The sequence below is a fragment of the Sipha flava genome, unplaced genomic scaffold (assembly GCF_003268045.1).
Source record: "Sipha flava isolate LNK unplaced genomic scaffold, YSA_version1 2_pilon_pilon, whole genome shotgun sequence".
In the NCBI taxonomy this organism is placed as follows: domain Eukaryota; kingdom Metazoa; phylum Arthropoda; class Insecta; order Hemiptera; family Aphididae; genus Sipha; species Sipha flava.
Genome location: NW_020272972.1, coordinates 1,512,344 through 1,538,188, shown reverse-complemented (window position 1 = coordinate 1,538,188; position 25,845 = coordinate 1,512,344). Strand labels below are relative to the sequence as shown.

The window sequence follows — 25,845 nt, the reverse complement described above, 5'->3', positions numbered from 1 at the left end:
CGGTTATATACGTTCGGACTTGGCACTAATGGCGTTCGCAGATCCCGTTGTGGTGGGATACGAACTTACAATATCGTAACTGGTTGACGGCGGCGCCTTCGCATGTCCGCGCGCGCGGGGACGCGCTGCCGACGGACGGGCAACGTAATCGCGCGTTTCCGGATTTGTTTTTAGATTAAAACCACATATTGGTCATCGTTATCTCACCGGACGAGACGGCGGCGACCGGTCCGGTTTCACTCTCGCGTTATTATTATTATGTTTATTGATCGTAAACTTGAGCGGAGAACGCGTTTATTTTTATTTCTCTCTTTTTTTTTTTCTCTCTCTCTTTTTCATTTCGACTTGTACGTACGCCGTTACGTTAACGCGAAACGGCAAACGCTCGGCGGTTCGTGCGGACGGCAACGAAGTTCCGCGACTTGCGCCCGCGTGATCGCGACGTCCACGCCACATGTGCACGTGTTTGCCGCCCGTTCGTTTGCGTGCTCCGATCGGTTCGCTTTGTCCGAGAACGTTTTTCCCCGGTAAGATTTCGCGCGATTTCAAAGCGTACTCGCGCGTTACAGAAACTTTCGACAGTACGTTTGACTGTCTGCGATGTTGTTTCGCCGACGTGCCTGTTGTTGTACGTTTGTCGTTTCGTTAGCGCGTCGGTTTTAATTTTTTAATAGAAGTACTAAACAGCAAAGATTTTACCGCGCACGAGTCGCGGGGAAAAAAATTAATTGATTCCGGTGCGTTTACATTTTATAACACAAATATTAATATTTTTTTTCTGGTTGTATGATTATATAGTTATATATATATATATATATATATATTTAAATGCGTCCCGAAATTTTACAATTTTGACAGTGCATTATATTTTGATTGTTTCGTTAAAAATTCTTATTACTATTTTTTTTTTTTTTTTATATATATATATACATATATTAACATATGTATTTGTGAATATTATAACTACTCGACGGTTCTATCGTAAGTGCAGCTCGGTGTTTTATGAATAGCTACAGTACCTATATATGCTGGGTTCTTGCCATGGAAATATCTCCGTAGATATAATTTATTTTTCCAATTCTTTTGTTTTAGTAAACTTTTATAGTAGTATTTTACAGAACAATTTATTACCAAATTCCTGTTTTCATTCCTTAACTGAATGAAAAATAACTATTGTATTTTAAATTTCAAAATAATTACAAAATAGCTTTCAATAGTCACGATAGAAGTAGAATAATTTTTAAGTATCGCAATTTAAAATCAAATTATTTGTTTTTATATTTTTCATAATGTCGCTTCAACGAATTTACGCTAAAACATAATAATTTTAAATACAATGTACATCTACGGAGGTATTTAGGAAAATATGCTGGGCATTCCAGTATTATAAATTATAATTCATAATTTGATTAATTGATTCAAAATTATATGTTTGCTAAAATCAGAATTTTTTTAAATATGGTCAATAGGAGGCTAATAGTTATAAAGTAGAGTCCAAAAAAAATGAGACTTCAGCAAAAAAAAAAATAAATAATAATTAATATGAGCTAATAACTATGTTTTAAAAATTTAAATGATTAAAATACTAAGGCAAAACTACTTTAAAAAATAATTCTACTTATAAAAATTGACTATATAATTATGTCTAAGATCAAACCAGCGGCAAAGCCATTGGTGGAGTCGAGTCAGTCATTTTCAGGTAGGGCCATGAACGTAACGGGCCCATTCCTGGCACTGCTATTGTACTCGGAAAAAACATGTTTCATCGAAAGATGAAATATTCAAAACTAAAAAATTTTAATATTATCGCAACTATAAAATTAGTTTATTTTTATTTGTAACAAAAACCAATATTTTGCATAAACATTGAAAAAAAAAATTACTTTATAAAAAAATAAGTTACAATAAATCATTTAATTATTAAAAATTATAACATTTTTTGACCTAACATGTTTTATCTCAAGCACAACTAATATATTCTGTACTAAAGTTGTACATATTTTACAGTGTTGTGAGTTTCTCCACCAAATTCGTTTAATTATTTATAACAATAATTACTCTGAAATAACTAAATATTAACTTCGTCAACTACTATTGTTTGTTCTAAAAATAAAAATATTTTTGTAACTTCGTGAAGGGAGATGTTTGCCTTATTAATATTATGATAAGATATAATTAAAACGGTTACAGTAAATTCAAAATTCACCATTCAATCTACAATCTATTTACATTTTAAAGCATTTTTAGTTATATTGATTTTATTACAAATCACAAAAAAAAAAAACATTTACAAAACATTGATAGACTACTTACAATACAAGCCAATATGTAATAAACTGTATCAAGTGTACGGAAAAAAATGTATTATTTTATACTTAATTGTTAAATGATTTTCAATATTTAAACAACAATAATTACTGTTGATTAATACGTATTTGATGGATTAGTTACTTTAAAATAGCCTAAAAATGTAAATTTTAAATTTTAAATAATGTCTTCGTACATCATATACCTTTTTAATTACGAAAATATGCAAAAAATTAAAAATAATTAGTGTAATAAAAAATTTCAGGGAAGTGAATATTATGTAACTAAATTTAAATATTTTTACCTCATTGGGTACTCCAACTGAGAATTGTAAATCATGACATAATAAATTATTCTGATCCTATTGTTATAAATGATATTGTATTATGAGTGAGGTAAATAGTTTTATTGTTTTACGCAAGAAAACGCCAGAAATCTTTTGTTCTCTAACACGTTGTTCTATAAAAATATATTCAGAGTTCTATTTTATATAACAATCTTTTTTTAAATAAAATAAATAAATTAATTAATTATATGAAAAAAATTCGTGTTGAAGTCCAAATACGAGTATACGTATTAATATATGTCATACGTTTCTTTAAATTAAATAAACTATCTTAAATTTTCAAAATATTTAATAGGAACTTATAAAATATATTTTGATATAAATTAAATCGACATAGGTATATTTCAAAATTAATTTATTATAAAATGAGTATTCATGTAATAGTTTGGCTCATAATTATTATTACAATAAATTAACAATTAATATCAAAACTAAGATTTTTTGATTATATTTTGAATTTTATTAGATGTTGTTACATATATAATTTATTTACCTTTTACCTTACATTTGTTTCTGTGCTGATTTTTAATGTTTTAAAATATAAATATAAATTAGGATTCCAAATGGTAGACGTCTACACATATTTTTATTAAAAGTTCCAAGGAAAAGTAGAAAATATTTTATTCTGCTTGTGTTATAAAAACTTAATTTATACAAAAACGTATATTAGTGAATTGTTTGTCTTAATATGTACAATTTTCGAGCTATCTATACACTTTCATAACATATTTTCGTTTATCAAACAATTTAAGTATGTATTTCAAGTATATAGTTCCATTCTTTATTAAAGTTCGAAGAATTTGAGTAACTATATCGAATTATTAAGTTTAATATTAATGATATACTTCTATCTATGTAGAAGTCAATGTTTTCATAAAAATTATATTGCAATTAATCTATATTCTATAATCGCCATAGTTATCATTGATGAAACTAATATAATATATATATATATATAAACAGAGCTGGATAACTGACTGTAAATTGTATAATTCATATAGGTAACGACGGAATTGATAAAGTTCTGTTTCCTTTTAAGGGTTCTGTGCGCGCATATATTAGATATTTACAAATCTTACAGTGTACATGCAATACATAACATGTTTATTATGAATAAAGTGTTCAATTAAGAAAAAATGATATATTACTGTCATTACTGTGACATTACGATACAATACTTAGTATATTGTTAGTAAACTAATGATTTTATGAGATATTTAATACTTCAATATGTTTGAACACAAAAATATCGTCTATAATATATAATTAAATATAAGGTAAACAATGAAATAGTTTTTAAATATAACGAATTTTTTTTGACCGTATAATTTTCTGGTAAATATAACAAGTAATGATAGTCGAAATAAAGTAAAACGTCGACAGTTAACAGTAATTCTACCAAAAAGTATACATAATGCAGCCGTACCGAATTCACCGAGTGAAATCTTATTGCATAGTTAGTATTTTAATTTACGGTACTATTTTAATTTGTCATTTGTAATAACTAATTGCAAATAAAAAATGTAATATGCACGTCTGATTACTGGAAAATTCTGATCATAATTTGTGTATATATGATAGCAATCGAATTAATATTAATATTACTTTAATAACTAGATTTCATAATCTACAGAAATATAGTTAATTGAACAATATGCATTATATAAAATTTATCATTTTTACATAATAAACATTTAAATTACATTAACAGCTTTTGCTTTATATTTGAAACTGAAAACTAGTTTTACATGCAAAAAAATTACAGAAATACCTTCCTTACGAAATCATTATTCATAATTCATATTTAAATATACTACTCATACAGTCTTATAAATTAAGTATTAATCAGGCACCTTGTATAAATAATGGTATTATATTGTCATTTCATTAATATCAATTATTATAATTAATAATATAATATAATATTATAATAATTATTATTGTTTAATATTAAATAAACAATTCAATTATATAAACTCTTAAGTACATGTACATGAATAAATATTATAATACAATTATTTGTCAATAACACCAAACACATATAGGTGATACACTAAATTACTAATTTAATATACTGTAATACATCATATTTAAAGACAAATGAATAAACAAAAATATAGCCAAAAAACTTATTTTTAATTATTTATTTTTTTTTTTTTTTTGTTTAGTCTATAAAAATTGAATTTTTATCCACCAATTACTATAATTTATACAATAAATCAACATAAAAAATGTATAAATGTAGATAAGATTTCACCATATTTTTTATGAAAACGATATTCTATTCAACAGTAAACAATACACTGTCTAAAAATTTTAGTCATTTAATGCATTTAATTATATACATTAATTATTCAAATATAAGTTCCATTACAAATATATATCCAAACATCTGTATTATTTTTTTAGATAATTTAATACATAATATGGTCTTCTCATAACATGATAATGTTATGATAATATATTAAAAGAAACCAATAATTTTATTTTATTTTATTATTAATTTTATTTAGTAATTAATAATAAATTACAATAATAATGGTTCAACAAATTTTAAATAAAGTTTTCAAAAAAAGTCAAATATCTTATACTCTAAATGTTTAAATTTAAAACAATTATTGCATTTAGTTGGACATACAATTTAATTAAACTGTTCGTTAAAATTCCCTTACGTAAATCGGATTGATTACCACAAATACATTTTATTACATAAAAGTAACCATTTTTCCTAGTAAGACGCTTCGGTTTCCGGTGAGATTCGACCGTGCGTAAAATACTTGATATAAATATGAACAGAAGAACGGCAAAAACACGTGAATTGTTCTTACTAATGGGTTTTTAATTATTATATATCAGTTTAACAAATAACAATCGACTGTATAAATACTTAATCAATAACTAAGTTTTGATATTTAATTGACACTTATGCAATAATATTTTATGAAGCTATAGTGTTAAACTTTGTATACAATATTAAAATTCAATATTTTACTAATATTAAATTAAAAATTGGATTCGAATTTACGCATATTTATCAAATCTAAAAATAAACAAATATCCAGAGATGTATTCCTAAAAAAAGTCTTGAGTATACACTAATTTTAAGTAAAAAAATGAGTAGAGTGAATTTCTATCACCCCAATTTATTTGTTGTCCATGAGCGATAAGAATAACTAACAAAATTAAAATACAGCACTAAAATCAATAAAATAAAATTTAAAACTAACCACTTGCAGCAGTGTAACTATTTTTATACTATATTTTCGTGGAATTAAAATAAAAAATGATATGTAAAATGTAAAAACAATAACCGTTCCTAATAAACATGATAACAATGAAATATGTTTGGTATTTTTGATTTTGATAGAAAAAAAAGACAACATTTGTTAACTGGTTATAGCTATAAAGTTTATATTTAAATTTTGTTAGTTGCTGATGTATCCGTATACTCGCATATTAAAAATTGTATTATAAGTATACGCATCAATAAAAAAAATGGAAAAGTTGTTATACGCTATGTAATATATGTGTAATATGGTATACCCGTTCCACCACACCACTGCAAATATTTAAACATAATTACATAAAGTACATTTAAATTATTAAATAAATTAAATAAAAAAATCTCTTAATAAAAAGAGAAAAAATAAGTATTTGTTATAACTTTTGTGTATGTTAAGATTTGCTTATATTGGATGTATTTTTTCGAGTAAGAACTTTCGTGTCCATACTTATGGAGAATTTTTACCGACTGTATCTGTATGGGAACTTCCATTTACTTTTATATTTTATAATGTTAATACGTCAAATTGCTTTTTAGTATTGTGTATATATAAATGAACAAGAGTTGACTCAATTTAATTGGAGGCAATTTCGATTAGTTTTGGTGATATTATGATATAATGTTGATGATATTATGAGTGATGATAAATGGTCATAATTCAAATATTTTTTAATTTCTGTTTCAGTTTACTTTTAACTCAATTGATGTGTAAGTTTACGAGGTCCTTGTCCCCTACGTTGTCGTACATAAGAAAAACAATCGATTAGCAGTAGTCGGTTTCTATTTTCAGCAAAATGTTGATGACGTAACTACGTGGGAGCTGATTCGTATGTGCTTTCCACTTCAGAATGCAAACGACCGCTTTACCACAGGAAGTCGAAAAACTGGTCTGGATCGTCTGCATTGTATCCCGTATGTCACCACGGTTCAGTGAAAGTGGTTTTCCGTCAAATTCCAGTCTGGTTTTTTTTACGTACGGTAATTTCACCCGAACGATCATACGACGTCAAGGATATATATCTTTCCAATATTTTTGCAATAAATACATGGAAAGATACATTCGTTGACATTTAAGAAAAATTAATTTTTCCCATTTGTGGATTCGAAAGTACAATTGACCGAATACTCGCAAATATTTAATCCGACGTTACCCAACATACGAGAAAATAATTGCTTACATTATTATATTTATAATTAATGCAAAACATAAAGATACCTCTCAAATTCTAAAAACGTTTAACCGATTTTTATTATTTTCTATTCAAAATGCAATTATTTTTATAGACAAGTAATAAGTAGTTCGATTTTTTGTCGAACCATCATGGTAAATACTCGTCTTGAACATGTTTTCAGATGTAATTACAGCAAATAGTTATGGTAAAAGTTTGTATTAACATGTAATTAACAACTTTTAACGACTTATAACTTGCCTGTTAATAATTATACTGATGTATTATAAACGTAATTTATGATTTTACTATTTTCAAATACCATATCACAGAAAAAATTTCATTGGCTGATTATGTCAGGATAATAATTTTTATTTTTTACTTACTATATAACATAACTAATTCAGGTTTATCTGAAATCTAAATGCTAAAATGTATAAATATTTTTTTTATATTCTAACTCTTGGTGTTTATACGATTATAATTTTTATTTATGTTTAATTCTAATTTTTATATTAATATTATAGGAAATTTTCTTCATTTGTTTCTTGCCCTCCCATTAAGCTTTTTCGATCTACCTAAGTACATCGTCTAATTACAAAGGTAGAATGTCGTTCCCGTAACAAATGAAATGAAATTCAATTAAATAATCATCAGTCATCATTACAAATTGGAAACAATTTATATAAATATCTTTATCAAACTTTACAAAAGAATCATATTAGCAAAAATAAATAAATATCTTATGATTTTGACAAGTGAAATCGTATTCGATAGCAGAGGAAGCAATATTAAAATTTTGGATATATCTGAAATATTAATTCGGAAGTTGTAAGTGTTACAGTAAAAAAATACGAATTTTTATGTAACCAATTAAATATTAGCAGACAATGACAATTTTTGGTCAACTTGTTCTTGCCACTTTACTTTTCGGGGCACGATACCGGTACAGAAGCATAATAATAATTATTTTTAATTACTTTTGAATTACACAATAGTAGAATACTAGTTAGTAAATAAAAAATACTTTTTGTTTCCTAAATTGTATGTTTTTAATTTTTGCTAATTAATTGTAACCGTAGACTATATAAAACACATATATGCACTATTTACTAATGTATTTGTTTATCTATATATTATAATTATGAACGGACCTTAGTCCTATTTAAAATGGTGTACGCACATGACTCATATAATACAATAGATAAAGTGGTGAATAACATTGGTTAAAAATTTATACGAAAAATATTGTGACTTTTAAAGACTTCTAGAAAAACTAACAAGAAAATATGATACACACCGATGTCTATAGTAGACCGGAATGTATTTTGTTTAATTTTCAATAATAAATAGTTTATATTTTTGGTGTATATAATTTCAGTATTTTTATTAATAATTTAATAATACTCGTATATACATATATAGATATAATTTATAGGTAGATTTAAATAAAATAAAACTTACGAAATATACATTATACTTGAATATTACATATCATATATTGAATTATAATATTAATTCGTAGTAATCAATATTAAAAACTATGCGAGTGTCATTATATACTGTATTTGTACTCTTTAAGTGTTAGTTAAGTCTATAGATAAATTTCAATATTTTTATTGAGTTATATTTTATTAAGATAGTGAATATTAGCTAAAATAAAGATAAAATGATTAATTTGAAAAGTATAGATGATATAAATCTGTATTTAAAATAAATTTAAAAATATAATTATTTTAAAGGTTTTAAATATTTATTATTATAATATATTTTTTATATACATATATATATATTATTCCATTTTTAATAAAAATAAAACAATTATAGTTAAGTTTTAAAATTTAAAATAACTTTTAATAATATATTATTAAGTTATTAATAAAATATTTTGTTTACCATAAATATATCACCACAGTATGCTTTAAATATGTACTTGGTTAACGTTCAAATTTCTTAACACTTAATTGCTAATAGTATTATTGTAAATTTAAATATATTGTATTTATTGGCATTTCAAAAATTTTTGCAGCCCAATCAATGTTATCTTTAACAGTTGCCTAAATATGCACGTAGACTTAATTAATTTTAAACGATTGACATTTAAATATTCAAAACATATAATATTAAATAGTAGAATATTATGAAACCAAGCCGCCTATATTGAAAGTACCTAATTAGAGGATCTAATGTATACGAGTACGTATAAATATTTTATAAGTATTAAAACTACATATTGCAATTGTATTTCTGAAATTTTATATTTGCTTATAAAAAAAAAAAATCAATAATATTAAATTATAATTTTAAAGATTGAAAGTTCATATATCGTATACCATTTAATCTAATTAGCTATAATACAAAGACGTTTTATATTATTATAATAAATTTGATATACTTATAATTAAATATAAAATTAACTATGGTATGCTTTGATTATAATTATAACTAAAAATTAATATTTATACAATCAAGTAATACATAATTTCAAATGCAATAAATGTTAATACATATAACTAATTATAGAATTACAATTTCAGATTTTAAAGACCGTTCTTATAAAGAAAGACGACTTATAAAAAAAGTTATAACCCTAATAATTTATTGAAAACATCATCAAAGTGACAATTTAAATAAATAATTATTTTAATTTTCATACTGATTTTTTAAATGTAATGAAAAATTAACAAGAATTGCAATCAATAGTAATAATTTACGTAATAATACATCAATTTTAAATAAAATACCTATACAATAGTAAATTTATTATATTTACGAATAGTAATTAATTAATACATTTAAGATTTCAAATTCCATCCTTATATTTATTTTGCTAAATCATCGACATTATAAGATAATTATATATTTCATAAAATAGTACATTAGATATACTTTTATAACTATCAAAATAAAATAAGTACATTGTATATAAAAATAAAATAAATGAAATTCATGTTGATTTTGTGTATAATATGTAGCCTATGTTAATTATTTAAGGGTAAAATACTTTACAAGATAACACTAATAGAATATTATAAGCTAATAAAAATATACTCTAGATTCTTATTTTGAATGAAAATAAAAATATTTAATTAAGATTAATTTTAAGAAAATTGTATAGATTTTACTCAAACATTATACATTATACGGACTAATAATAACTAGTACATCAACATCAATAATTAATAAGAGAAATAAAATATTAAAAATTCACTATTCACTATATTCACTATTGAGAATACACGATACGCAAGAACATCAACATATGAATTTATCTTACGCCTAACAAGAATGAGTAAAATGCATTGTTTCCCTAACGACGATTTCATCATAAGAAAAGTTATAGTATCAACGATTCTACTTTACATACATATATGTAACTATTATATACTATATATATACTATATATATGTAACTAATTAAATAACCTTTTAATGCACTTACGATTAATCTTTAAAGAAAACTATTTTTTTTTTTTGAACAAATTCTAAAATAATGGGTCTATATTTTCAAGATACACGTATATTTAAAGTATAAAACTATAGTCTAAAGACTTTAAATGTTCAGTTGAAGGTATTAATAGTTATAATTTTTACGGTATGTCTTAGGTTTTTTTCTTTCTCTATATAAAATATATAATTTTTATATATATACATAAATAAACAAATATTTTATATACAAAAATGAAAAAATTTGATTATTATTATATTTGTAAAATATTACCGGTTCCTTTTTTTATTTCTTTATTTTTTCATATTTAGTCGCGATTTTATAGACTTTGTATAAAAATGCCCCATGATGAATTTTTAATTCGAAACTGGTCGTATTTTATAAATATAACAATACTTCAGACTGAGCATTTATTTATTAATTCATTTATTTCTATATAGAAACTATTTGTTTAATTAAATATTAATTTACGAAGATTAATTATTTATTAACTTTTAATTTTCATTATTTTATAATGAATTTTATGTTTCCTATAGATTTTTATACTTTTTAAGTTTATAATGATTACAAAATAATTTAAAATACTATTTATGTAGTAGCTTACATTAAGAAGTTAGCCTATATGCCTTTCTCATTTCTCTTCAACACTATTGTTTCAAACTGTATATGTATGTTATGTAATCTAAATATACCCCCAAAATAAGAGAATCAATATGAACCATTTTCTTTGATAAAAATGGTTGCCTTAAGGTTTTTTGCTTATTGCAATAATTTTTTCTTTATTTTTTTATCAAACTTGATTTTCATAAATAAATAAATATTATGGTTTCATATAAGTTACACTAATTTTCTTAACTTTTTTAGTAAGTTATTATTAACAAAAACTGATTCAACAATTAATGATTTATAATTTATTCTCTTAAAAATTCACTTTAGTGAATTTTTTATAAATCATTTTGTCAAAATCATAAAATATGATTACATAATATAATACATTTCCTAATTAGTTTAATTGTGATTCTATGCCCGTACAACTATTTATTGTTATACATAATCACAAAATGTTTAACATATTTTATTACGTATGATAATAACTAGCATATGTTGCTCCAGACATTCGTAGGAATTTTTTTTTTTTTTACTAAAATATACTAAAGACTTGTACACGTTTTAACTGTTTTCAAATAATTTATATTCACTGAAAAATTGTCACAATTACGTATTATTAAAAACAAACGAACATGAAATATTGGATTATAGATTTTCTTTAAATATAAATTACAGTTGTATAACGTTAGATAAATATATTTTCATTCGCTATATTTTAGTTCTATATATGATTATTATTATTTATTATTTAATCAGAAAATTAATTAGTATATTATAAATTTAAGATCCATTTGTATATATTTAAATAATATGGCAAACCTAAGCAGAATTCTAGGGCAAATGTAAGTTTCCACACGATGTATCAGGTAAAAATCACTTATGGATATGTCCACGTAAGTTCCTACTCAAAAAAAATTTATAACGAATATAAATTTCCTACCCATTTTATTTAGGGCCGACAACATATTTGATGAGATAACATTTATTTTTTGTGTATGATAATACATAGTCATCCATATATTGTACATATTTAATAGGATAATTTTGTATACTATTATAATGATATAGATAATATAAATTCAATGGTATGTCACCTTTTACAAAAGGTCAAACTTTTAACACAATCATACTGTGTTAAAAGTTTGAAGTTGTAAATTTGGTTGCTTCTGTAATTTTCTTAATTTTGCTTACTTCTCTAGGTTATTGGTATTTTATGTTCTTATCATAATATATTTATCTGTATGTAAAACATGTTTAAGACTTCCATTATTTTGAATAAATTAGGATGATGACGATGATGATGATAAGAATTTGAGTTGAATTTGGATTGAAAACCTTCACAACCATTTGTAGTAAGCCTTCTACAAGCAATAAGGCTATCCCAAATACATACTAGAGGAAAATGTACTATTTTCCCCTGTATAATCTTTCACTAAATAATCGCAATGTTTGTTTATTTTATTATTATCTGGATTTTTAGTCATAAATCGTATACATTTATTCGTGTAAAAACTTACGTACCGGGAAATCATTTTCGTGTTGGAATATAAGTTCCAGTATATGTTTTTTGTGTTGGATATTACATATGTAAACATTTAGCTGTTATGCTTGGTGAGGAAACTTCCCATCACCCATATGAATAACTATGCGTTTAACGTATAATTTTTAATTAATTGTTAAACCCTATAATATGCACATAGGATGTATAGTATTTATAACTTTATGTGTTATAATTTTTTATCACGAATAGAGTTCTCAGAGTTTTACTTAAAACATTAGAACTGATTGACTGTTTAAGATTTCTTTTTTCTTTTAGTCAAGCTGACAGCTATTAATAATTTTTCACTTAATAATTTAATACCATTTATAACTATTAATATTTAAAATTTTAATAGTATTCACCAAAAACCACGTTTCACTGAGAACCATTTTCAAATTCTAAAATTTACTGCTGCTATGAAGTTAATAATCAAATATTCTAGTACCTCACCAAACCCCTATACCAGCTAACTCTCTCAAATTGGTTTTTAGCAAAGTTTTGTTCAAATTAATATATAATAAAATAATGGTAAAAGAGAGTATAAGTGCAATCATATATTTAAAATGAAAATGTACATAAAAGAGTATAAAAATAATAAATTGTATTTTATGTCTTGAAGTCCCAATTGTATATTATATTTCACCGTGGTTTGTATGTACATATGTTATGAAAGCCGGCTTTATTGATGGGCATATTTAATACATACGTTTTTTTAATATTTTACTTTCCGTGTTGTCTTCATCATAAAAAAACCCTTTTCTAAACAACACGTCTGCATTTTCGGGAGTATTTTTAACATTTAATAGTGTATTTTTTGCCCAGACGACCTTCGAAATGTTTATTTTATTATCGAAAAAAGAAACAATACGTACATAAAAAAATTAATGACAAGCCGGGCCATGGATAATCGAAGAAACTCATTGGTCTCTAGAAACTGATGGATGAAAGCGAAATCTGCAATATAAAATTCATCAGGTATAATAAACAGAAAACCAACGCATTACTTGCTCATGAGATGGACAGAGCTGAACAAATAATATTGTTTGAAGAATGACGAAAAAAAAAATTAAATAAAAAAACGGTTTCTACAGCGAATACGATTCGAAACACTTTTTAGATCAACTTGAGTCAATTTATCACACACGTACGTTATTATTATTGTTAAAAGTATTGTCTATTTAAGTGAAGAGATTTTTACCCATACGATGTCCGAGTTTTTAATTATTATTATCATAGATATTTTACATTGTTCTTTAAAAACCTAACGTTATTTACAATCGACACAAAACATAAATAAGAACTACTCTTTGAAAATACCTCCCTATTTTAATATTATATTATTATAATTATTATAATTATTTTCTATAAAATTGTCATTAAGTGCCAAAAGTGTTTCTTAAAAATAGAATATAAGACATCAATTTCGATTTGTTCCGCAAAATTTATTTTCAGGTATAAAGCATTAAAGCGTTATGAAATGTGTAGTATGAAAATAAGAATTTCCTTGATAATTATTGAAAATATACTATTTATTTATTTTAGATTTCGCCAACCGGAAAAAAATTAAGAAAATTTAGATTATTGTTTGTATTTAAATTGCATAATTCACAGTTCAATGAATATTGATAAAACAACAATATGATCATTAAAATTCTATTTATTTTTTATATTTTTATTGTATAGTACCTATACAACTAATAAATATTTAAAGAAAATTATTAAATAAAAGTAAAATTATTCATCATTATTCTACCATTATTTTAATGAAAATACAATTTATAAGAGCTAAACAATTGCAAATTTTAGTAAAACTAAATGCACATTATGCAGGATATTTCTGTCGTATTTGGTTCAGAAAAGTGACAATAACTTTTATGTAAATCAGATTATCATATAAACAGTTGTTCAAACTTTTAATTTGAACTAACATAAACTACATTTTGTTTGTTTGAATTGTATAGATTTACAGCGAATAAGATATTTGAGGTATATAGAATGTGTGAAAATAATCTTAAATGTAATAATAAAACCATCGTAGTGTTTCCATTGTGAATTTTCAGTATATTAACCAGTGTTATACAGTATAAAAAGTATAATTAAGTTAGACGTAAATAAAAATTTAATTGAAAAAGTATCGATACTCGATTTCCATTCAACATTATTTACATTTTAAACTTAAAAAAATAAAAATAAAAATATTTTTAAAGAATATTATGATTTATGAAATTGAAATCGAATGAAATGATTGAACGTACAGTGTGTACAGTATTAAAAAAATTATATGTTATCATTTTGCCTGTACAAACATGTGCAGTGTGAGAAAAGACTATTGGACGTTGATCTGGGGGAGATCAATTCAAGTCTACACATCGAACGAGAAGTTGAATTTTCGGCGGGGGTTTTTTTTTTTTTGAAAATAACTGCAAATGGACGTTGAAACGATTCTATTCATTCACAATTAGGGCTTGCTGGAGCGTTCAGGTTCGGCACGACGCAATCGAGTAACGGGCAAACGCCCGAATGATGAAAATAATTAAATGTATACATAAGTACGCGTCACGTGACTACGATCCGTTTGGGAAGTTTCGCGTTGGTCTTGTCACCGAACTCGGGCGACTTTTCCTCGCGTTTCGTCTCGGCGCTGTTTTCGCTACGGTCGTCCGAATTTTCTCCGGACGCACCCGAACCGTGGCTAACCTTGTCCTCTAACGGTTGTTGCGCCGCCGCGGCCGCCGCCGCCGCCGCCGCCGCCGTAGCAGCAGCCGCAGCCGACGCCGATCCGGTCGCCGTGGTGTGCTGCACGTTCACCGACCCGGAACCTTGGTACGACGCAGGCGATTGGTACGACGTCGACGGCGGTAACTGCAACGGGGACGAGTGGGACGACTTTTGTTGCGAGTACTGACTGTGGTGCTGTTGCTTCTGGAGCGGCTCGTGTGACCGGTGGAACAGTTGCGCGCCGGGGAACCGTCCCAGCCCGATGCTACCGCCGCCGCCGCCGCCGAGCCCGGACGGGAAGCTGGCGACCATCGGCGGTCCTCGCGGATGGGTGACGAAACCGGGCAAAAATTGCGCGGGCGGCGGCAGGTGATGGATCTGCGGGTGGAAACCGGTGAACACCGGCGATTGGTGTTGCGGCAGTGACGGCGGCGGCGGCGGCGACGGCGGCGGCGAGCTGGCCGACGACGGGACCAGCACCAAGGTCTGGTACGGGGCGCCCGGTTGCCCGGAAGACGGTATGAGCAACATGATCGGTTGGGCAACGGACGCGGACGTGGACGGGTAGAACGACTGGTGGACCGGCTGGTTGGGCTGGTGTTGGACGGTGTTGGCGGCGTTCGGCCCCAGCTCGTAGCTCTGGTAGTGTTTCGGCTGTTTGATCAGATGGTACGGTTGCGGTTGCACGAGGTGCTTGCCGCCGCCGCCGCCGCCGCCGAAGTATTCGTATTGGACTTTGCCGATCGTCTCGTAACCGAGCGGTTGCTGCTGCTGGTTCTTGAATTCGGACAGCGGATGGTGTTTGGACGACGAGGGCGAGAACAGATCCTCGGCCGAGTAGGGCGATTCGGACTGATGCGAGGTCTGCGCGAACGGCGACGAGTACACGGGCCGGCTGAGCGCCGGATGGTTGGCCGGAAAGACGAACCGGTACGGGAACCCGGTGGCCGCGGTCTGGGCCTGTCCGCCCGCGGACCCGAAAATGGATGACGTGCGCGACTGCAACCGTTCGGGGAAATACGAGTTGACGGCGCCGCGTGACCGGTCTTCGGCGCGTATGTAATGCACCCGCGTCTTGACGTTGCACGCGGCGAACGCGGTTGTCGCCCAAAAGCACACCTGCAAAGGCCAAACTTTTCATTAGTACAACTAGTGATGGGCGAGTATACCCGGTAAATACCGGGAATTTATTCCCGATAAATTGAATGAATTTATTTTTAAATGCTAAAACCAATCGATTGATATCACAATACCTTTTTATGATTGTTTCCTGACTTTTTCATGTTTTTCCAAGACTGATGATTAGAGTACATAAATTATATTTATGAAGTTTTTGTTAATTTTATTCGCTTTGAAACCAATACCACTTTTAACGGGGAAACAAATAAATCTAAGAATATAAAAACTAACCAAAACGCTTCAAATTTTAAAATGAAATTTATTTAATGAAAATGATTATGTTTGACAGTAAAAAAAAATAAATATTTACCTACATTTTTGGTAGGTAAATACCCAAAATATTTACCTACCCGTCGGGTATTTACCCACGGCACATCAGTAAGTACAACTAATCCCCGTGCCTCTCCACACCACCCACGGGCGCAGAAATGATCATGCTAGGTGCCGTTCAAAGCACGCTCATCTCTGCGCATCTCGCACACCTCGCCGAAACCTAAATGTTCGAATTGCACTCGCCTTAAAAACAGGTATGATGCGTTTAGACGAAATTATTAAACGACCAGTGGGAAGTCCATCGTTGTCGTTGACGATATCGATAATAACATCGAAAACTCGAATTTTTTCGAACAATATATAATTGATAATATAATACATTCGAGGGTGCAGTATATCAATACAATTCCTTCTGTCGATCAAATGTTCCGCATTACATTTCAAGTCGAAAATTTCCATTAATCCACCCGAATTAAATTTGAATGTTAACTTTTTTTTAAATCCTAGTGCAATTCGAACACTGTCCTTTTTTTTAATCCTAGTACAATTCAATGAAAAAAAAAAGGTGCAATTACTCCCATTTTCCTTTGTTCCAAGTAACGCTTTAATAATATTTATTTATAATCTGTAATAAATTATTTTCAATTAAAAAAATTCGTTACTAGGTTAACTTATGCTTTCTATGAAAAATTCTTAATTAATCGCGTAGCTATTGCTTTTTTTCTATTCGGAAATTAAAATATTCAACGAAAATAGAGACCACATGGCGTAACGTTGCTTGTTTCTATTATTTGCTATAATGCTATGTAAAGGGTACTAAAGATAATATTATAGTATTCATTACAATTGAAAATATCAAATTTTTATTATCACCCATATTCTAAGCACCCCCTACCATATTTCTACCTAATTTACTTCCACGTTCAGGGCTTTGACTGTGTAATTTCTAGCAATAAATTTATCTTGATTCATAATTTCACATTTTACTTGAATCAAATACATATTTTTAAACTTGAATATTACGCGAAGGAAAAACACAACGAATGTTTGCATAGACGTACATGTCACAAAATAGTAAGTATACACTCCTTATTGGAACTTTTGGTGTACGTTTTGATACTTCCGCGGTTCTAATATATTTTAAAAATGTATCAAAATTTTCGGCTCACAGACAACAATTTATTAGAATTAGTTATTTAAAGGTAAATATTTATTAGTCAATTTTGTTTAGCATAAAAATCAACGACGTCTAATTTTCAAGTTGAACGTATAAAATCTTTAAAACTAATGTTTTAGTAATTAGACACGATAATTCGTAAGCCGATTCGAATCATTGACGTATTATAAACATTGGGGAAAGTACATTGAATTACAAACCGTTTTGGCGTGGTCGTGTGATTAAGACTAAATCATAACCATTATTAAGCAAGACGAAACAGTAATTTTGACGAGAAATTCAATAAAGAAAAATAAAATGACAAGCAAAAATGGCAAAAACTTTTTAAAATTAATCCAATCGCCATTATTTTTCTTTATTATATTATATTAATTTGCTTTATTTTCTATATTTATTTATCATTCGCACATGACTACATTTATATTGTATATGTTGATATTTTAATATATTTAAACTAACCAATTCTTCAAAATTATGTAAAAACTGTATTTAAAGCCTAATTTAATAAATTATATAATTTAATATTTGTTTTTTGTATTTTTAATAATTTAGGTGCTGACAGGTTATAATTGAAATTATATAGTATCAGTTTTTTACCATAAGAGAAAATTGCTTTTTATAATAATACACTATTTATAATTCGTTTTCTTTAATCATAAGTCAAAAAATGACCATTAATAATTATAAATAAATATAGATTTTTTCCATACATATTGGCTTATTCACTGATAAATAGTTTATTAACATTAATATTTAATTATAAATAATGTGTTTAAATCGTTTAATTATTTCCATTGTTTATTTTTACTCTTACTTTGTAATTAATTATAATACTATTACCGAAACCCATTTTATTTAAACAATCTTAATTCATAGTATTAATTAATTAATTAAGTCAAAAAAAAATAAATCTTATTTATAGTATCTTGAACTAAGGATTTCATTTTTAACTTTAAACTAAACTATTTATTGTGTACTAAAATTTTAAGTTATTCGAAACATTAAAAATATATACGTAAGCCTAGTTAAGGTTAAAATATAATATTAAGTATATTTTAGTCAATAATAAACTCCAAGTTAAAAGCAAAATTATAAATTGTTCAAAAAATTAATCGACCCATTAAATAATTCCGTTGTGTGTGTTTTAACATTGTGACTTTATGATCAACTATAAGTGTCCAATGAAAACCTTTCTGTGTTATATACGTATGTATTACTAATAACCGCCGATAATACATTAACTCTAATTTAGATTCGATAAAATACATGTACTTACTGCAAACGTAGACAACATGTTGACTGCGAGAATTTTCCGCGATCACTCTCTGCACACAATTGGAGCCGGGAAACGTGCAAAAATGACCATGGCTACATTATCGCGCGATGTATTTCCCTCGCAACCACATGGAAAATAAAAGGAGGGGAGTGTGCTCGAATAATACGAATTGTCGGTGATTTAAATCGCTTTCATTCAGGCCAGTAATGAAAGAAACACCTTTGTGATCTTTATTATTCCCCACCGTTGTGTTGACTAACATTATTGAATAGGATCACGGATCACGTGAAATGAACGCGTCAAGTCACGGGCAATGTCATTTCTACCACTGTCTTCTATCACTGCAGATTCTTGTACACAAATCGATTCGGATAAACTTATCCAACACAACGCTTATATATTAGACATTATCTATTTGTTCACTGTGCCTTGCACTCGATTAGTAATAGATTTTAGATAAATAGAGTACATATTATTATTATGAAACGGTATACTGATTTTACGCATCATTGTTAGTTTATTCAGTCTAAACTATCATGAGATCCGTTTTCGGTTACCTGTTCCCTTTTAACCATAAACCACTTAAAAATATAGATTGACAGACATTTTTAAACAAATCTAGCTCTAAAACAATATTTTTATTGTTATTTTATATATGTGTAAAATTCGGTGACTATAATAATAATAATTATTTATTTATTATAATAATAAGTCAATAAATAACAAATATCCCAAGGGGTGTAATTATGTTAGTGTATTTCAAAATATAATACTAATTAAATTATAATGAACAAATTATTTTAAAATATAATTTATCTTTGATTTTCTAATACAGAGGTTTACAACCATTTTCTAAGATTTCGGTTGAAACATCCAAATGAAAATAAATTTACTTTCTTCCAAACATTTTAGATAAAATTACTAACACGGCCTGTTGTAACATGGAAACAGTAATTAGATTTATCTTTTCGGTGTACATAATACTTTTAATATTAAAAATGCATTACAAGAAATGTCAGGAAACCATCCCATACTTTCTTTTATAGTAATTCATCGTCCGACGACGTTGATTATTCCAAGGGATAATAGTTCGAATTAACTTTACAGACCGTGCTCAAATAAACATAATGACAGTTTTTATACTCGTATATATTAATTAATTTTATTATTTTATTATTTTAAATTTCTTATTGAGGTACACTTTGTACTATAAAGATAATCAATTAGAGTGTTAAATATTACAACGATAAAATGCATTTAATATGTAAATTTCAAATCATTAAATCGCGCAAAGCGGAATACCTATAAGCTTCGAAATGTTCTATCCATTTTGCGGTAAACATTTTATGTGTCAGTAAAATTATTGAAATATCCTGAATAATAAAATATATAACATTATTTTAATTTCTTATAATAGTTTTCGTAGATATTGCAATTAAATAAAAAATGACAATGTAACTGTAAATTTGATCAGATTTTGATAGTTAGAGATCCAATCTAAATCATCATTGTAAAATTTAATGTTTATAATATTTGTACAATACTAGTTTTTTCAAGGTAAGGATAATGAGGAAACGTTAATTTTAATATACACATTTTTATTTATTAGTAATTTACATAATAAAATATCTATCATTTCTTGATTACCTATTATTAGTTCTATTATCAATCAATTATAGTGTATTATTTAAAGTAGGTAAAGTAATACCGTTTATTAATTTTGATGATAACGATATCTATTCGCTGTTGATAACTTATGATTCATTATTTGTATTTATACAACATAGATTTTATCTTATTTGTAATATTCTCCATACGTTTTCACAATACGAAACATAAATATTTGAGGTTCGTAAATTATGTCTGTTAACATAACAAAATAAAATTATAAAATACACAAACAATTTTGTTCACGCGTGATTGCAACTCATACAGATTATATTTGAATTGCAAATAAAAAATCAAACTAAATTATGCAATAATATCATATTCTATTGGATATTCTAATTGAAATAATACACATTACTTAATAAATAAAATCATTTTTTTCTTATACAATTTTTATTCACCAGAATCTTAACATTCTTCTTCGACGATCTCTCAATGTACTGAAATCAAACATTCTTTAGAACAGTAAAAACTGAAAATAAGTAACATTTGATCTATATTTTAAGACTTCACAAATGCACCACTAATTTTTAAGTGAATATATTTATACGCAAGTTATCATTATATATGTGCTCTAAACAGTACAATTATATACATTGTATATGTAACAGAAATAAAAAAAATAATGTCTTATGTTCAAAATAATAAAATTTCTCTTTTAAAAATCATCATTATTACCCTTAATTAAATTGTAAAATAAAAACAAACGATTTTATGCGGAGAAAAGTACAACAATGAAAACAACTTAGGACGTTACAAAGTTAATGAAGTTTTAAATCACCGAAACACAATATAATGTACTTTAGTATAGGAACAAATCTCATGTAACAAGAAACAATACGTAATCAACAGTTAGCATCGGATACCTACAACGGAAATGAGTCTAACACTAATAAAGTAACTAGATTGAATAAAAATTAAACCATTTAAAATAAAATTTTATATTCATTGTACTCAAACTTGCTCATAGTACATATTTTTTTTATTTTTTGTAAATTTTCTTTAGTACATATACAAAAACAGAGAATTGAAAAAAGAGAGATTAGAATATATTTTTATATTCAACACATGGCATTTGTATTTAGTTGTGAATATCATCTACATCAAAATTTCAAAAAAATCTTAAAAACTTCATATTAGCTGGCCATTTTAATCAGGATACAACACTATCATAAGAGGAAGTAAAAAAGAAAATTTATTGTTTACGTAAAACATAAATTCTCCTTACTTGAAAAAGATATATTACTCTAACAAAAAATAAAAAAAAACAAATACCTAGTATAATTATATTTTATTGTGACGTAATTTAAATTTTTGCAACCGGAACAATGTGCGTAAATACACGTCTTATCCATCAACGTATTAGGTAGCTCCATTGTTATTCCATTAAAGATTACCGACGGTAATTTTATTATACAAATAAAATTATGTGTATCAAGGACTATTTTAAGTGTTAGACTACGTTTATGAATAACGTAATTACTACATAGAGTTTCAACACCTCGTAAAACAAAATGTTTGCATTTTACGGAAAAAAAAAAACAAATACGAGTAAACACCAATAATTTTTTTTAAACATCAACGCATAATATGATAGGTAACACATTGGTCATTTTAAACACTAAATCTTTGAATTCAAAATCGAAACTTAAGTCAATAACAAAGAAAGACTGGGAAGTAAAAGGTGTAGAACTGGTTTATGCGATATTGCAGGTGACTACTTTCTAATGACAAGGTCGTGGATGAGTATTTTTGTTTGGTTTTGACATTATTGCTATTGAATAATATCTAATACGATCAAAGCGCAGTTTTGCTGTTTTCTTTCATATGAAATTTCATTCACAGGATAGAGAACTAAATATCAAAGTATATTAGAAATCGAACAAAGCGTAAACATGAAATAAGATATTATCTTAACTTCAGTCATTAATTTTACTTTGTAATAACGGTTAAATTTACAGTATATAAAAGTATAGTGGTTAGGTTATGTGGTCAAATTTTAATAAACGTCAAAAATTACATATTCTAAGACCAAAATTGTATTAGTACCTAATTATTTTTTTTAATACAATAAGATAATTTTAGCGATGAGTATAAACCAATTTTAAAAAGTAATATTGTGTTTTAAATTAAATAATTTAAGTTTATATTATATTTAAAATAAAAGATTATACTAGCAAATATAAATGCATAAATATTTTTAGTTAACCAAAATAAATTAATTGTAATAATGTATAACAATATAAACATCAGTTATCGAATAAATAATTTAAAAAATGTAAACTCAATGAAATTATTATTAATAAATATTAGTTATATCACATAAACTGTTCAACTGAGATTAAAATATTCTAACAAAAAAGAGAATAACATTTTATTTATTTAATACTGAGCGTCTCAAATCGGAGGTAGGAAAGTGGAAACTATCATTGATCTCTATAAATTAGCCACACAATCGCCACATCGTAAATATGAATGAGTTGCTGTAACCGTAACAAACCATAAATCGTTTTTCTCTAATCAATAACTCATAAAAATAATAAACTTTTAAATTAATTATTTTCAGTCGTACAAATGGAACAAACTATTTTCATTGCATTTTAATACGCTATTTTAAAATAATTATAATATTTTAATAAATCCATAAAATAATATATAATGTTTTTTTTTTTTTTTTTATGAAATGTCTAGAAAATATTTTTATTTCTTATCACAATTTTATTTGTAAAGGATAATGATTATTCATTATAAAAATAATATATAATTCTTTAGATAACATTTATTTGATTTTATCTACGTCATGTCAGATGTTAATTGTAATTAAATTGTATAATTTTATATTAACTATATAAATTAATTGCAAACTAATTTATATCCTTAAAAATGTAATTCCTTGTAATGAAATTGAATTAATTTACAGCTAATTTATAACTATACATTGTTTTTGGTGTAAATAAAATAAAATAATACGAATAAGACAATAATATCAGGTACTTTTTACTGTTACTAATAGTTGAACCTTGTTCATTTTAATTTAATTTATTTTCAATCTATAACCCATTTTACTTTATTTACTAATGTGTTTAAGATACGATATATGTAGGTAGATATACAACCTATTTGAGTGGCCCATCTAATTATTGTTCCTAACCTTCTTTTATAACAATTATTTTTATTATATATTATTTAACATAAATAAATAATAAACAAAACTATATACTCGTATATCATAACCACTTTATGAAATTAACAATTTCATCAAATAATCACTCCAATTTAATATTGTCTAATATTTTTCACTATGTGATCATTCACTTTTTATACCGTATTAGATCAAGATAATTTATACTTATAGTTTTATAATTAATTTGATTTCTAAAACAAAATTAATTTTTTTAAATGGAAAACTGCTAGAAAGAATACAAAATATATATAATTAATTTAAACAAAGTAATGAGAAGTTAGATTAGAAGTTCGAACATTAGTCGATAAGAGTTTCAGAATTCAGATTACTTTTAACTTTAAATGGGTTTTAATTTATCACGTCGAGAAGTGAGAAAATTAATTAATAATAAAAATTAATAATTTAAAACAACTTTGTTTTCCATATATTTTACGAAAATAATTTATTTTTATTTTATAGAAAAAAGTATCATCTGTAATGGTTATTGAAATTACAACTTAAATTAAATTTTTTAATAACATATTCATTTACATAGGGGATGTGTATACTATTGCCGCTAAGCTCTAGTCACCATACACTGTTATTATTTACATTACCGGTTAAATATGTGCCAATTGTACCTATATTATTTTTACTCTGAAACTTTCAATTGATACAATCACATTAAAACTAAATTTGAATTACTTTATACTGAATTTTAATTATTTAACATATTTTTCAACACCAAAATATTGATAATAAATGGTAACGTTCATAAATTAAATAGAATCGCCTTAAAACGTTTAATATTAGCCACAAAAGCGTAAAATATATAAAGAGTAAAAGTTGCTCTGATATCATAGAGCTCTCAATTTTATCAAATTATACTGAAACTAGTAATTATTTTCACATTATCCTGAACCTAAGATAGATCATTAAAAAAAGAAAACCTGAGTATTGGTGTTTTAAAAGGTTAAACACTATTTCTGTTCAAACATGAGCAGTTTATTATTACATTTAATACATGATATAAAGAGTTTTTAAAATTTTATTAAATTATTAAAACCATAAAATAAATTTAAGCTGAATACAAACAAATCTGGAAAAATACGCATTCTAAGAGTAAGGACTTTTTTATGTTATATTTAATTTTACTTTTAAAAACAATAATGAAACGAAAAATGGTTCTGAACGGAGATTAGTATAAAATATGTTTCTTATCTTTAAAACTGTCAAATTTAAATTAGCTTTGAATAAAATAATCAAGCAATAAAACACAACATTATTAATGGTACAAAAAAAAAAAATGTAAACTTTAGTTGCAAAATTATACCGGTTTGATGACACACGCTAAAAATATTACATGTTACATCCTGTAACCAATCATGATACCGATGAATTGCACTAAATTAACAGCAGCTAATGAAAACTACAATATATTTTGCGTGTTTTACAGATACAAGGTGCTGTTATATGGTAAAACGGATACTAGCCAGTTATGATACAATTATTCCTTTATTATCGATTTTCTTTTGACATAAAATGCATTTTTCAGAATTACGATTTACATGGATTTCTCGACAAATTTGACATAATTGCGAAACCATCTCGATCATCTATTTTCTCGATACTCTCAATGGTGAATAAAAAAAATCTACCTTACCTTCAAATTTCACACAACTTCTCAGTC

General features: G+C 26.6%; 1 protein-coding gene and 1 long non-coding RNA gene across 2 annotated transcripts; one reads left to right on the top strand and one right to left on the bottom strand.

Moving 5' to 3' along the window:
- Nucleotides 1-83: 83 nt before the first annotated feature.
- Nucleotides 84-7,401, top strand: LOC112686149. Its single transcript, XR_003148865.1, has 2 exons — nt 84-737; nt 6,622-7,401. It is a non-coding gene; the product is annotated as an uncharacterized LOC112686149 (long non-coding RNA).
- Nucleotides 7,402-14,473: 7,072 nt separating this feature from the next.
- On the bottom strand, nt 14,474-19,503 carry LOC112686067 (ecdysone-induced protein 75B-like). The gene is made up of 2 exons (XM_025558185.1): nt 19,325-19,503; nt 14,474-16,538 (listed from the first exon to the last, which is right to left on the bottom strand). The coding sequence occupies exons 1-2, from the start codon at nt 19,340-19,342 to the stop codon at nt 15,258-15,260; spliced, it is 1,299 nt and encodes a 432-aa protein (XP_025413970.1). The 5' UTR covers nt 19,343-19,503; the 3' UTR covers nt 14,474-15,257.
- Between the last annotated feature and the right edge of the window lie 6,342 nt (nt 19,504-25,845).